This window comes from Sinocyclocheilus anshuiensis, unplaced genomic scaffold (genome assembly GCF_001515605.1).
Source record: "Sinocyclocheilus anshuiensis isolate Anshui unplaced genomic scaffold, SAMN03320099.WGS_v1.1 scaffold640, whole genome shotgun sequence".
Taxonomy (NCBI): domain Eukaryota; kingdom Metazoa; phylum Chordata; class Actinopteri; order Cypriniformes; family Cyprinidae; genus Sinocyclocheilus; species Sinocyclocheilus anshuiensis.
Genome location: NW_015554127.1, coordinates 1,327,007 through 1,343,044, shown reverse-complemented (window position 1 = coordinate 1,343,044; position 16,038 = coordinate 1,327,007). Strand labels below are relative to the sequence as shown.

General features: G+C 37.4%; 1 protein-coding gene across 2 annotated transcripts; it reads left to right on the top strand.

Annotated features, from left to right (window-relative positions):
• The first annotated feature begins 1,298 nt into the window (after positions 1-1,298).
• LOC107670171 (PDZ and LIM domain protein 3-like) lies at positions 1,299-16,003 on the top strand. 2 transcript variants are annotated; one of them, XM_016462690.1, is made up of 8 exons: positions 1,299-1,450; positions 4,623-4,798; positions 10,578-10,729; positions 11,113-11,197; positions 12,578-12,765; positions 14,499-14,626; positions 14,937-15,048; positions 15,198-16,003. In XM_016462690.1, exons 2-8 carry the CDS (start codon positions 4,706-4,708, stop codon positions 15,385-15,387), a joined length of 948 nt encoding a protein of 315 aa, XP_016318176.1. In that variant the 5' UTR covers positions 1,299-1,450; positions 4,623-4,705; the 3' UTR covers positions 15,388-16,003. The 2 variants fall into 2 exon arrangements, with proteins under 2 accessions (XP_016318176.1, XP_016318175.1); XM_016462689.1 differs by lacking the exon at positions 1,299-1,450 and having other exon boundaries at positions 4,571-4,798.
• Positions 16,004-16,038: the final 35 nt, after the last annotated feature.

Below are 16,038 nucleotides of genomic sequence, written 5' to 3'. Positions count from 1 at the left end.
ACTAGAAAGTGAAAGTAAAAACTGACGGCGCTTTCGGCATCTGACACTGCATTAACGGCGCATATTCTCTCAGAGACGACGAGAAACGAATCTCCTTCATATGCTGATAACGGTATATAGCTAAATGTTTTAATGTAGGCCTACTCCCTTAATATTTCTCTTGTGGCCCGAACATAGGCTAGTGGGAAAAAAATACATAAATAAGAAACGTATTTCGTGTTAAACAGTTGGTCGGAAGCTTGAAATAAAGCTTTTTCATTGATGATTGCAGTGTCAATCATTTTAATTATAGGCCTATAATTCATTGTATATTAAACCTGTTTTGAAAGACCTTTTTAAAAACAATTTCAATGAGGAATAAGATAGCCTAATCTTTATTATCCCCGCAGCGCGTCAGTTATGCGGTGATGCGCTATGAAATTATTGCGGGGCAAATTAGGCTATTTGTAATCATGAATTTAATAATAAAAGTAACTTAATAATAATAGGCCTAATAGGCTAATAAGAAGAATGTAACAGGCCTATGTTAACTGAAAATGCCAAATTAGATATAACTAAAGTGTAGGCTATAAAATTATTTTATTCAGAAAAGTCATGTTTGTGATTTTTTTTTTATTTGTTAATTCGTTATTTTAATTAATAGGCCTACAAATTAGGAAACAGGTTCAGTTAATCGCCGGCAGTCACAAAATTTATTTAAAAAAATCTTTGTGAGGACGACTGGCAACAGCTGGTCTTAAATTCTTTAGACACCGCACACCAAACGACTTTGAACACCGACTGAAAACACTGACTGAGCTCAAATGACATTCATAATCGGCCTGACAGTATTTCCCGGCTTCACAGAATGAACCGGTTCGCGCATGGAACTGAAAGTCTTACCGTTAATTGCGGATTGATGGACGGGCTCTCTCCCTGGTCAGTGCAAGTTTTTAAAAGTCCTTTTTTTTTAATTTTTTTTTTTTACAGAATTATGCATTGCTGCTGTTTTTCTAACATTTTCTAACACATCTGCAAATTACAGTCCAACTGAATGGGTGAACACGCACGAATTTAAATGCGCGACATGCCTGAAACAGCCTGGATAACAATCAAGAATTATGCAAAAACACATTTATTTTAGTTATTTGAGATGTTATAATAGTTCTCTAATTGTGTTCAAATAGATTAAACAATAATATTATATTTGTATAATAAACTCTTTCATCAGAGTGGGCGGGCCTGTGCCCGTCAGGCCCGTCCGCTGCCTACGCCCCTAGACTCTGTGATTTTCCGCATTTGTTTTTAATGGAGCAAATTCTCACACGCTCTTTTAAGCACTTGATAAATATATCTGGGAATAGAGCAGCAAACCCCAGTTAACATCCATGCCAATCTGCTCAAAGTTAAAGGCACAGTTTGCCCAAAATCATCATGTTGTTCCAACCCCCTTGACTTTTGGAACATGAGGGTGAGTAAATGACAGAATTTACATTTTTGGACGACCTTTCATTACTAGAGGGGGTACATGATGTGACAGCTTGGGATAGAGAAAGATTTTCTGGTGTTAAGGTTTCCTATGTTTGATGTAGCTCAGGCCATGACAAACAGCCCATCCCTGGCACACCAAACGAGCTGTTCAAGCCTACAATACAAGTGCTGTCAAGCTAGAATGTTTGGCTTTCAAATAAAGAGCACAGTGCTGCAGAGCCATGTAGAGTACAGTACGCTCCTCTCTGAAACTTTTCTTTGGAAACAAGTATCACATGCAGGCATAGGCGGAAATCCCGGGGCCTATCTGAGGGTTGTCCCCCCTAAAAATATGATTAAAAACCACATGGAACGCAAAAACGCGTTTTGTGTGAGCCATCTCTAACAAACGTTTGTTCTGTCAGATGTCATTGGATAGTTAATGTGATGAACTGCACCTGTGGTGTAAACTTGAGGAGAACTGACTTTATATGCGCTAAAAAAAAATCACCTGACATAACTGGTATAACAGTCATTGCAAAAAAAAAAAAAAAATTGGCTCAGAAAAGTGAAGTTAGTTTGGAGAAAAGGTTGGTTTGATGTTTTATCTTCTAATGCAATGACATTCGTACATTTTAAAGGGATAGTTCACCCAAAAATTACAATTTCATTAATTACTCATCCTTATGTCGTTCCAAACCCGTAAGACCTTCGTTCATCTTCGTAACACAAATTAAGATATTTTTGATGAAATCCGAGAGCTCTCTGACCCTCCATAGACAGCAAGGGTCCTACCACGTTCAAGGCCCAGAAAGGTACCAAGAACATCGACAAAATAGTGCATGTGACATCAGTGGTTCAACCGCGATTTTATGAAGCTATGATAATACTTTTTGTGTGCAAAAAAAACCAAAACAGAAATAACAACTTTATTCAACAATTATTCTCTCCTGAGTTACTATCTACCACCATTATCGAGAGTAACACAATGCACTATCAATAATGACGGTAGATGGTAACTCAGGGGAGAAAAATAAAGTCGTTATTTTTGTTTTCTTTGCACACCAAAAGTATTCTCGTAGCTTTGTAAAATTACGGTTGAACCACTGATGTCACATTGACAATTTTAACGACGTTCTTACTACATTTCTGTGCCTTGACCGTGGTAGGACGCTTGCTGTCTACGGAGGGTCAGAGAGCATAGGATTTCATCAAAAATATCTTAATTTGTGTTCCGAAGAAGAACGAAGACCTTATTTTGAATGACATGAGGGTGAGTAATTAATGACAGAATTTTAATTTTTGGGTGAACTATCCCTTTAAAGCGTGGTTTATGTGTCCAAACTGTTTTTTGAAGCCACTTTATGTGTAATGTAACTCTGTGACATCTACACAGTAGGCTAGATAAATTAACTTTTTTTTTTTAATGAAATGAAATCCAAGCAGTTTTCAGTGCTCCCTTATGTGGCTGTGTTACTGAAATGGTTTACATTCCCGAGAGGTTTTAAAGAGCAACACATGCTGTGTTGATATGAAAATATGACATGATATCGTTCTGTTATTGTGCTCTGTAAATAGTTCGTAATCTGCTCATCAGCAGCAAAGGCTCTGACTCACAACTTCATGATGGAGTAGTCTACTCCTCTCAGTCAGGCACAGGTGTCTGGTCGGAGGATAGGAAAGAAAAGTCTAGACAGCAGACAGGGTGATGACAGAGCAAAGGGAGTCACTGGTGGATGATTTTAGCAGTGGTGTAATGTAACGAAGTAATAATACTTCGTTACAGTACTTAAGTATATTTTGGGAGTATCTGTACTTTACTTGAGTTTTTATATTTCAGCCAACTTTTACTTTTACTCCACAACATTTACTAATTCAAATGTACGTCAGAAGTCAGAAGAACACGGACTGCAGGAAAGCAAGTTTGACGAATCAGTGGTCTGCCGTCTGCAAGTTAGACTCATGCGCAAACAAATGCGCGCACAACCGCAGATGAATCATTTTCCATTCAAGTCGAGTCTGGGGTGTGCGATACAGTCTGCGATAATATGATAAGTGTTGTTGTAATGATGTGCGATCTGACATTATCAAGTAGGCTATATGATCACAGCACTGTTTTGCGTCTCTGAGCAATGGACGGTGTTTACTTATTGAATGAATCAGCTTTTTGAAGGAATCGGTTGAATAAATGATTCAGTGATTCACTCATTAACACAGTCAAATGCTTTGTTCCTGAATGAATCAGTCATTTGAATGAATCAGTTGAATCTCAATGACTCACTCATTAACACTCACTTGCTGCCACCTACTGGTGGTTTTAATTTCACATTTCGTCATGTTTTAAATAATTTCAAATATCAGTACGTTTTGTTAAAAACAATTTTATACAAGTTCAGTAAAGCAATAAGTGACTTACATTTTAGACATATTGCTTGTTTTTGCTCAATTTTGCTAACGAAAATAGTTCCAAACAAAGACCACAGCACTGTTCTGCATCTCTGAGCAATGGATGGTGTTTACTTATTGAATGAATCAGCTTTTTGAACGAATCGATTGATAAAAATGATTCAGTGATTCACTCATTAACACAGTCAAATGCTTTGTTTCTGAATGAATCAGTCATTTGAATGAATCGGTTGAATCTCAATGACTCACTCATTAACAGTCACTTGCTGTCTCCTATTGGCGGTTTTAATTTCACATTTCGTCATGTTTTAAATAATTTCAAATATCAGCATTCAACGTTTTATGTAAAAAAAAAAAAAACATTACACATACTTTAAGACTTTTACTCAAGTAATATTCTAAACGGTGACTTCAACTTCTTCCAAAGTAAACTACTTTTACTTGAGTATGGATTTCAGATACTTTATACACCACTGGATTTTAGTTATCAAACCGCTAAGACTTATGGGAAAAGAGGATTAATCATAAAGGGTGTAAGGTTTGGATCTGAAGGACGTGGGTAGAGAGTTTGAACCCTCAGTTTCTCAGTCAACCCTATGACCTCAGAGAGGTGTGGCATCCAGGCATCATCTTTCTTTCATTCACTCTACTAACCCCACACGCATGCTTAAAAGGGACTCAGAGACAGGCACTGACTTCCAATCGTCGATGGGTGAGCCATTCGTCCAGGGTAGAAGTGAGAGCTGATTATTCTTTTCTTACTGCAGATCTCTCCCCAATAAAAAAGAGACTGAACTGAGGAAGCAAGTTCAACTTTGAGAAAGAGGAGGCTAAAGAAAACAAGACAGATATGCCACAGAACGTGGTGCTGGACGGGTCAGCCCCTTGGGGATTTCGGCTTTCAGGAGGCAAAGATTTTAACCAGCCGCTGACCATAACTCGGGTAAGTGAATGCCTTTGGCTAAAGTCTGCTGCTTCACACATTCCACTCAGAGATAATGATGCTTTTGATGTGCTGGGTAACACTGCCGTGGGCATGAGAAACCAGAGGGGTGGATCATAAAACAACATTCCCAGGACCTCACTTTAGATGTAACTGAGGAGTGCATAGAGAAAGATTTCAGATAAATATTTTTTTTAGAGCCACAAATTCAAACTGACATTCATTTTTAGAAACATCTGTGGTTGTCAGGGAATCATTTCCCAATAGAGACTTTCTATGTTAGATATAATTACCCAGTTTTTATCTTCATGTCATTGTGATTTACTCTATTATTGCATTTTAAGAAATTAATACTTGTATTCACCAAGGATGCATTATATTTATCAAAAGTAAAAGACATTTAAAATGTTACAATTGTTTTATTCAAATAAATGCTGTTCTTTTGAACTTTAAGATGTTTTCCATAGAAATATTAGGCAGCACGACTCTTTTTAGTATTGATAATAAAAAGAAATATTTCTTGAGCATCAAATCAGCATATTAGAATGATTTCTGAAGGATCACGTGACACTGAAGACTGGAGCAATGATGCTGAAAATGTAGATTTACCATCACAGGAAAAATTTGCATTTTAAAAATATTCTGAAATAGACAACAGAAAACGGTTTCATATTGTAATAATATTTCACAATATTACTGCTTTTACTGTATTTTTCAAATGTAGCCTTTTTGGTGAGCATAAGAGACTTCTTTCAAAAACATCTTCAAAACATCTTACCAACCTCAAACTTTTGAATAGTGTATATGATTTGAATATCATAATTTCAGTCTCCTGTATTAGTCTCTCCAGATGTCTAACGCTGTAATTAATTAGCCAAACTTTACAGATTTCATAATAAAAATAGCATACTACCTCCCATGGCATCATGGTGTTTTTGAATTTGAAAACACAGATTATTCACAGCTCATCTCAGTCATAAATGTGGCTATGTATTACGGCTGTAACCAAAAGTGTATATTATGTGAACTGTTAGGCATTTTCTCTTCCAGTTACTAACATGCTCACAAAAAGTCAGGGACAGACACTCTCTCACACACACACACACACACACACACACACACACACACAGAGAGAGAGTCTAGTCTAACGCCTGGCTCCGGAGAGGATCTCTACACCTGTTGTCTGAATGAATCGCAAAGCTCTTAGTCCAATAGTATTTTAAACAGCTGATGGAGTCTGAACACTTGTGGTAACAGAAGAGGTCAAAGGTTAAGTGAGCATTTGGTGATATGTGAGATGAACTGGACAATCTCTTTAATTTAAGCAATTATTTCAGCCTCATCTCAAGCCTCATATCCACTCATATTGTTCATAAATGTCTAAAATGGACTAATCCTTCCTTATAGATGGTGGTGAAAGTGCCCCATTTCATAGATAAAGTTATTTTGAACTGAATAAGAGGAAGGTACAATGGCATGCTAGATTTATGCTCAGCAACTGCAAAGTTTGTGTATTTTGGTGAAGGCTAAGAGGGTCCTAAGGCTCCATCTGACTAAACTACGAATTTCCCTTATACAGAAAGACACTGCAAACAGCCTCCTCTAAATAATTCTGTATCTTTCCTAAGAACTCTTTTATGGAGTTTGACTGAAAGCTATGTAATAATGTACCTACAAAACAGCTACATATTGACTTCTGTGTCTGAACAGCTCTAGGAAGTGCAGCATTCTGATGGGTGGAATGTAGCGATATTAGTAGCTCAGTCATCAACAGCAGCTCTTTGATCGTGACATTCAAGTATATTCGTAGTGAAAAGCCGGTTCTGACATTCGCCATAAATTGTGGAAAAAACGCAGCAGAGAACAGACAGGTCGTCGTAAAAATGATACTTCCCATACTCCCTGATTAGAAGCAGAACAGCAGGTCTTACAAAATATGAATTGCCCTAACAGGAAAAATTGTGGTGCCACAGTACAGTGATTTACTGGTATCAGATGGTATAATAGTATTTTAATGATTACCTTATTCATATACAATGATACTTCAAGATTCTTCAAAGAATACTGTGGTATAACCAATAAACATGTCTAAAAGGTATATTTTTCTGGTGCAGCACTGGTTTTGGCCACATTAGGGAAATAGAAACTTCTAGGTGTACAACGTAGACTTGAAGTCTCAGCTGAAAAGCTTAAATTAAACCAATCAGGTTTATTTAACATTCCTAGCTAATGACTTCCTTGCAGTATCCAAGTAAAAATGACACTGGGTTTGATTTCAAACAAAAAAAATCAAATCCACTCAAACATAAATTAAATGGATTAGAATGAGCATGTTTCTTATTTTGGTGTATGCTTGTGCCAGAACCTGAAAGCTAAATACAGTGGGTAGAGAAAAGTTATAAATTGCACTGAGTAAATACAGCTGGATAAAACAAAAACTGTGTCCGTCTTCATTTCAGGCTGCAAAGCAACAAAATGTGATTATTTTAAAGGGGGGTGATTCTTTTCTATACCCACTGTACATCACGTCTTTAAGCAGAGAAATACTGATGACTAATGCAGAATGTGTGTGGTTTCTTTGTAAAACCGCTGTTTGTAATCATACACGTATTGATGCCAGCAAGGTGGTCTTTCCTCATACTATGAGCCCTGATGTTCTTATTCCAGTAACATTAGGCTCCATCGATGCGGGCATGCCAGCACAGATGGGGCTTTTTATGAGAAGCAAAATCAGACCTTCTGAATTATACTGTTGAATTAAAAATGTAAATGACTGTAATATATCTAAATCCAGTCACTGAGCAGATTCCTTTAACAAATCATTAATTTCAGGGACAGTCCCTCTGGACCAACCTGGGTTTAGTGCTTTGCTCAAGGGCATGATGGGGGGATAGTTTACGGTTGAGCGTCAACCTTGAGCTTTAGCCACTTCACCCAAAAATTAAAATTCTGTCATTCACTCGTCCTCATGTTGGTGTTTGTGTAGGTCTACTCACCCTTATGTTAGCAGAATACCTAACAATTTAAATTTACTTACCTTACGTTGTTCCAAACCCATATGATTTTCTTTCATGTATGGAACACAAAAGAAGATACTTTGAAAAATATCTTCTTTAAAAATAAAGGTTCAAAGCAGTGATGTCATGGAAAAACTATTTTTGGTTCCCCACAAAACCTTTCAGTTTACAGTTCTTTTTATCTGTTCCATTTTTTTTCTTAGCGTGAAGAACTATTTTAGTAATCTAAAAAAACTTTTTCCACAATGTTTTGTGCATTGAAAGGTTCCATGGATGTTAAAGGTTCTTCATGGAACCGTAGATGCCAATAAAGAACCTTTATTTTTAAGAGTGTACAATAAAAGTCAATGAGGTCTGATGTTGTTTTGGTCCCAGTTGATTTTCATTATTTGGACAAAACAGTTAAAACATTATTCAGAATATCATGTTTTTTTTTTTTTCACCAAAGAAAGAAAATCACGCAGGTCTGGAACAACATGAGGACAAATAAATTTGAACTTTTAGGTGAACTATCCCTTGATTTATTCTGCCTGATGTTGCTCCGCACATAATGTCTAATGTTCAGCATGCCCTTACATGCTTCTCTTGTGGGTTTGTGTGTCACTTGGGGGGATTTTTCTGCACAGGTGCTGCATATAACTTACAAAACCCGAATTGTTATATTCATGTTTCGGTTTATACTGACGCTTGGATACCAGTCACTCGATGGTTTCATCTCAGTTCATAGCTCCTTTTCTTTCCATCTATTAAACAGAGCGTGAGCCAAACACATCCCTCGTGTGTTTGCTTGATTAGTGTCAAGGGAACAATCTCATTTTTATTGTGTCCATTCAGAGACATTTAGATGCTTATTTCTTTGCAGTAACCCTCGATTTCTACAGACGCCCCCATAATGGATGTCTACAGGGGAAATAAGGCCTAGTTTTCATTTGTTGAATTAAATATAGCCAGGGATCAGTGTCTCTTATATGAAGTCATTAAACATGTATTTTGAGATGTATTCACTCTAGAAGATACGGGTGGACAAAGGTGATTTTGTTGTGTACACAAAGTGAGAAAGGCAGCAGGAAATGAGATATTACAGCGCGACTGTTATTTGACAGGAAACAGAGCTGCTAGCTTCATCAGTCAATAAATTATGCGTTAGGAATAAAACAACACAAATCGTAATGACATTAAACACTGATGATGGAAAACTAAAACCCTCTGGTCTTAAATAACTGGCATGACTAGACCTGCTATAAATCTTCCTCTCTTGAGAGGCGGACTTAACTAGGAGAAGGTCAGTGGTGTTGGGATATACAGTAATAGAGCAGCTCAGAGTCAGGACACAGGTAGAACGAGGCCTGCACACAGGATGAGGTGATGAGATAAATGACTAGGGGGATGAAGAGAATACCTAAGAAAATGAGCCCGGCAGTGATGAGAAGAATAAGGGATGATGTCAGACTCCATTAATGAAAGAGAGGATGATGGAAAGAGAGGGCAGAGAAACACCGGGCGGCAGGCTGAATGCCAGAGCAGTCAGATCATCAACCGCCAATAGGCCTGACTCTGCTCCCCTGGCGGGCTATATATACCCAGTCTTGACTGGCACATCCACGACGCGCTATTTTTAGTCCACTTCTAAACCACAGTGGGTCAACAGATTGTTTCTACCCCTGTCACTTTCTGTTTATGTCTAAACTGCTCCATAGTTTGCTGCAAAGTTGTAGTTACTTTGAAAGAAGGCTCCTAAGAATCTGATTTTTTTAATTCAAATCTTTGTTTCTTCTATAAAGAACCTGAAGCATATTAAGCAGGTAACTATTCAGAACTTTTGTCCGGAGTGACTTAGATCACAATGAGTCCTATTTTAGCAACTTTGGGCTTTCTTGCCCCGAGCAGACATGATGCAAAACCACTCCCATTTAGATTGAATGTCATTGGTAATATAAGGGCCATTCACATAGAATGCTTATTTGTGTTTCAAAAACACAAGATGCAGGGCAGTGGAATTTAACACCTTTTTTTTTACATGAGTGCTGTGGTTTTGGAAAGCAGCGCTTCATGAGCAAGATTCTGAAAAAGACAGATATCTGTCTAATGCATATTCACATAGAAACACAATGGAAAAGCAACACAGTAAAATTCAAAAATGCTTTCTAGGTGAACAGCCTGTAAGCATTTTCACATATTTAAAACTAAAGTCCAAGAAAGGTTTTCTTTGTATTTATGGTGGCTTCTTATGGTTTTGAAAACTTTTATACTACTTTTGAAAAAAGCTTCAAGACTGTAAAATCATGTAGTAAACCATCAAGTTAAAAAAAAAGAAAAGAGAAAAAAAAACATTATACTTATACATGTGAATGTACAGACAAAAATTAAGGTAAAAAGTATTGTGTTATTTATTTACATTTTTTTGAATTATTTATTTTTTGAATTAGCTTTTATTTTATATTTTCAGTTCATGGTTTTGTCATTTCTATTTCATTTTAATTAATCTTTACTCGTTTAGTTTAAGTAATTTATTACTTCAGCTTAAACTTATTTCAGTTAGTTGTCAAGGCAACATTTCAAAGTTTAGATTTTTCCATTTTTAAATATTTATATTCTATTTCAGCTTTATTTCAGTTACTACGCATATAGAAAAACACTTATTTTTAATACCGAAATGAAAAACATGTTCATTATAGTCATTGTGCATGGCATTTTTAATGTATTTTTGAATAAATTAATAGACGTGACAAAAGATGAGCATCAAGTCTGGTTCTTGTTTTCAGGTGACACCAGGCAGTAAGGCATCTCGGGTCAACCTGTGTCCAGGAGACATCATCCTGGCTATCCAGGGAGCGTCCACTGAGGGTATGACTCATGCTGAAGCTCAGAACAAGATCAAAGACTCCACCAATCAGCTTTTCCTCAAGATAGAGAGGTACCATGAGCTTTTCTCATTAAAGGATAGTGTTACAAACAGGGTTAAGCGTCTTTCAACAACTTTATATCATGTTCTCTTTAAAGTTACAGCCAGAGAGAGCACTGTAAGAATTTGCCTTTACCCCTTGCTATGAAAGTGTCCATCAGTACCCACAGAGCCTTATTTACAACAACGATGAATGTGTCTTTCCTCAGTGATTAATACCCTTCCATAAACCATCTGGCTTGTACATGCCAGTCTGTTGACGTTACTTTACTATCTAGAAGCAGTCATGGCCCTGGTGCACAGTAATGACCCCCCTTATTGCTCTTTGATCTTTTTTATGATTTCACAGGAGGCGAGTACGTCGTGTCTAACTGTGTGCATTAAATGTGTTGCAGGCCAGAAACTAAAATGTGGTCACCTCAGGTTATAGAAGAAGGGAAAGTGAACCCATTCAAAATCAATTTGGAGGCAGAGAAGCAAGTAAGTGTAACGGAAGAGAAAAACAAATGCACAGCTCTGTATTTTTTATCTGCTTTTAATATGCAGCAAGAAAATGTATATTATTATTTAAATTTTTTATTTTTTTAGAAACATAAGTTCATGAGGCATATTAAAGGGATACTTTCACCCCAAAATAAAAATCCTCTCATCATTTATTCATCCTCATGCAGTCTCATTTCTTTCTTCCGTGGAACACGAACAATTTCTTTTTTTTTTTTTTTTTAATAATCCATAATAATGGATGGATGGATGGGATAACACTTTAAAAAGCACTCAAAATGAACCCAAAGGTGATCCATATGACCCCAATTGATGAATCAATTTTTAACGAAACGATAGGTGTGTGTGAAAAAAATCAATACTAATACTACTTTAATACGGCCATACATCAACAATAGAATACTAATATTAATATCAATGAAACTCATGCGAGAAGTGACCGTCATGCATCACTTCTTGTGAGTTTCACAATACACTTCATGCTTCACAACAAGCTGATGTTTGCACCATGCATGAACTCATGAACCTGCGCTTGACAGCCGGCTGGAAGGGATGATTTATATTTTAAAAATTGTAAAATATTTTTCTCACCTATCGTATCGCTTTGTAAAATATTGATTCATCAACCGGGGTCATATGGATTACCATTGTGTTTGTTTTGAGAGCTTTTTAAAGCATCATCCCATCCTTGCATTATATGGACTCACAGAGATGGATTATTTTTCTAAAAATTGTTGTTTGTAAATGATGAGAGGATTTTTGGGTGGAGTAGCCCTTCATAAATTGTGCAAAGCTGTTAATTTTTGTTTGATCTATCCTTGTCCAACACAATACGCCTTAAAGGAAAAGTTCACTAAGAAATGGGAATTTGCTTAAACCACTGAATCCTCTGCAGTGAATGGGTGCCGTCAGAACGAGAGTTCAAACAGCTGATAAAAAAACATAATTCACAAGTAATCCACCTGATACAAGTGCCTGTTTGTAAGAAATATAAGAGAGACACACATTTCTCTCCTGATTCAGACATTTTTTCCCCCACTGGAACCAATATTATGGAAAGAGGACTTGCATTTTAGCTTGAAAGAAATGGTTTGAAGTTAAAAATGTTAATTGACTGGAGTCGTGTGGATTATACTCTGCTGAGGATCCGTTGGTGAGCAAGTGTTGTAATAAAGAAAGAAAGAAAAAGAATGTGACAGCTTGAAAAACAAAATGATAGTTCAGAAAAGTTGAAATGAGTTAAAGTGTATGCAGCATCTTCAGGTAACAAAAGGACATATCTGCAGAATGTGGTATGCAAATGTGGTGCTTGTGTGGGGCTTTGAGTATGTAGTGTGTCCATCTGTCCTACACACGCAGGAGTGTAAACCTATTGGCACAGGTCATAACAGAAGAGCACAGCCCTTTGTGGCTGCCGCCAGTCTGGATGACAAAACGCAGGTGGTGAGCTCCACCTACAACACTCCCATAGGCCTCTACTCTCAAGATAACATCCAGGATGCCCTGCAAGGACAGATCCAGGGTCTGGTGCATGAAAAGCCTGAGGGGTGAGTGCCAACATGGATCACCCCAACCATATGGACTAAGATACTTCTCTCTGCTTGCTGTAGACCGGCTGCCCACTTACCACTAACACACACTCTGATCCTCCAGAAGTCCTCACAAGTCTTCCTGCAGCCTAGGCATTTGGATAGAACATTATGATAGAAAGAAGTTGATTGGGTTCTGTTAGAGATAAGAAAGGGCAACCCCTTACAGGACATTGATTACTTTGAACACAAGTTTAATGTCAGACCAAAGCCCTTCACATCTGCAAGCCAAAAGAGGTCATTAGACAAAAGCACCCTACATTATAGCATTATACTCAGCAGACAATGTCTCAAATACACTGCAGCAGGCTCAGATGTCCACTGTAGTCAGGCAGGCCTTGCCCAGGTAACCAGAGCTTTGTTTCCATCACGCTGGCTTTACACCACCTTACAAACCTACTAGCTTTGGCTTTACACCACCTTACAAACCTACTAGCTTTGGCTTTACACCACCTTACAAACCTACTAGCTTGTGCTAATACAGTAAGCATAGCCGAGTAAGGACCTGATAGATTCAAGAAATGGGGTTCCTAAAGATGGAAAACCTCAAAATACTTTGGGGGAAAAAAAGGAAATATTGCAAATGCGCACTCTTAAAAATAAATGTTCTTTAATGGCATCTGTGGTTCCAGATCCAGACATCCAAACTTTCCATTGGACAGAAGGTTCTTTATAGTGGAAAAAAGGTTCTTTAGATTTTTAAAATGTTCTTCACACTAAGAAAAAAAGAGGATCTTTTTACAAACTGTTCACTGAATGCTCTTTGGGAACCCAAAATTGTTCTTTCAGTGGCATCACTGTGAAAATCCCCTTTTTGGAACCTTTATTTTCAAGACTGTAGGCTAGGCCTGGAAAAAACATTGAAATTACAGTAATTAAATATAAGTAATGAAACTTCTATGTAGGGAATATAGGTTTCTGGTCAATATGCTATGAAACCGAAATAAATACGACAAAAAAGTTTGTTTACTTTATTTACAATGAAAGGCTATGGGGCAAGGCACACATTTAATAATGTTTCATGTAAAAACGGGTAATACATTAATGTAAAAATAAATAAATGCACACAAGACAAACATAGGTTTATATCAGACTAGTTTCAAAACTAGAATTAAATTAGATTAAAAACTAGAATTGTTTGCCTACAAAACCACCACTGGCTCTGCACCCATTTACCTAAATTCGTTACTTCAGAGTTATGTGCCCTCTAGAAGCTTGCGTTCTGCAAGTGAACGGCGTATTATTGTGCCATCTCAAAGAGGCACAAAATCACTTTCACGGACTTTTACATTAACTGTTCCCTCCTGGTAGAATGACCTGCCCAAATCAGCAGCTGAGTCCTTAACCATCTTCAAGAAACGACTAAAAACACATCTGTTCCACCTTTATTTGACCCTCTAACTCTAGCACTTTCTATTCTATTTTAATTCTACTTTATCTATATATATATTTTTTTTTTATAAAAACATAAAAGCATCTGCTAAATGACTAAATGTAAATGTAAATGTAAAACCTGTTGTGACCATGTAAAGCCAGAAAACACAAAATATTTTTTTTTAAACAGTTTACTTAACCAGCATCTAATATCATAATGTGTCTTCTTGAGCACTGCCAAACTTTTAAATAACACAAAATGATACTTTTTTCTTAATGGACAAACATTCCGGGCCTCTGCCTTTATCTGTTTTCAGCCCTAAACCCCTGACGTCTATTGAAGACTCTCATGTGTACCGTATGCTCCAGGAGAACCAAGAGCAGCCACATGAACCACGTCAGTCTGGATCGTTTAAGGCCCTGCAAGACTTTGTGGAGAGTGATGGTGAGCTGCCTTTATCTGTTATTTGGGGCAATTCGACTTCATAAGACAGAAATTACAGCTTGCTGCACTGATGAAGATGTCAGTTTAAATGTCAGCAAGTTTTCTGGTGAACTACAAGTGCACTTGAGGAGTAATAGTTTTGCAGGCTCTATTTGACTTTAGCTGCCCTCACTATCCTCAACAATCCTGCTAATGACGTCAGTCAGGGCCCGCTGTTCTCTTAATAGTTTGGATTCAGTATGAGAGAGCATTTCATATTGCATATTTCATATTTCATAAGTGGATCTGAGACTCTTTATTCCTCTGACAGGCACGAGGCCTATGGTGACTAGAAGTGTAAAAGCCCCAGTGACAAAGCCCCAAGCCACCACATCCTCACTGCAGAAGCTGCCTCTCTGTGATAAATGTGGCACTGGCATTGTGTGAGTACAGCATTCAGCATGAGACCATACAGATTGTGTCTTCTTTGAGAATATAGTACCAATTTTCATGAAAATTGTTCTACACCGAATAGTGTTCATGCATTTTAACAACTTCATTAAATCAAAGTTTTTCTACAATTGGCTCACAGTGGACCGGTGGTGAAAGCTCGGGACAAGTACCGCCATCCAGGCTGTTTTGTGTGCTCAGACTGTGGCTTGAACTTGAAGCAGAAGGGCTACTTTTTCGTGGAGGGACAGATGTACTGTGAAGCCCATGCTCGAATGCGAATGACCCCACCTGAGGGACATGATCTAGTTACTGTATATCCTACTGCTTAGAGGGACGGACAGTTGAAATTAGACAACTGGTATTGTTTGCGATTATTGCTTCTTGATATTCCGTTATTCATTTCTTCATTTTTGTTTATAAAGGGAAATACAAGGCCAATTTAAAGCCGTATACACCTGGCATTAACACATTTTTAGTGATTGAATCATTACCACATTACTGTTTACACCTGGTATTAACATGCATTAGGCATTGCTTCGTTCACTGTGGTTCAGGTTGCATTCAGGATGGATTGATTTAAATGCAATGTTTCTGACTACCCCTGTATGGTTCACTGATACAATTTCAAAACGTTTTAGAACCCACAAAGCACTTTGAGCACTGAAAACTTGTGATCTGATCACAAAAAACGGATGTTAATGCCAGGTGTAAAAGGGATTGAAGCTCTTTCTTAAGGCCTTAATCTAGTTCTTGTTGAAAAGCTGTTAGTCAACTCTCTCATTTCTCACATATTAGCCTTCTGTGCAGAGCAAATCCTAAATTTAGACACAAACTAATCCCTTTAGGTTTCAGTTATTCTCAAAATATGAAAGAAGGGGAATTTTGCTTTTAATACAGGTTCAAATATGCCATAATCTATTAAGTATTCTATAAGTATTTTGTAATACACACAAACTGTTTGATGTGTGTGTGTGTGTGTG

Bases quoted from the DNA above. Each gene is read 5' to 3' on its own strand.
- LOC107670171 (XM_016462690.1), top strand. From the start codon at position 4,706: ATGCCACAGAACGTGGTGCTGGACGGGTCAGCCCCTTGGGGATTTCGG. The intron at 10,730-11,112 runs GTACCATGAGCT...AATGTGTTGCAG, and splicing joins CTTTTCCTCAAGATAGAGAG to GCCAGAAACTAAAATGTGGT. The intron at 11,198-12,577 runs GTAAGTGTAACG...CTACACACGCAG, and splicing joins ATTTGGAGGCAGAGAAGCAA to GAGTGTAAACCTATTGGCAC.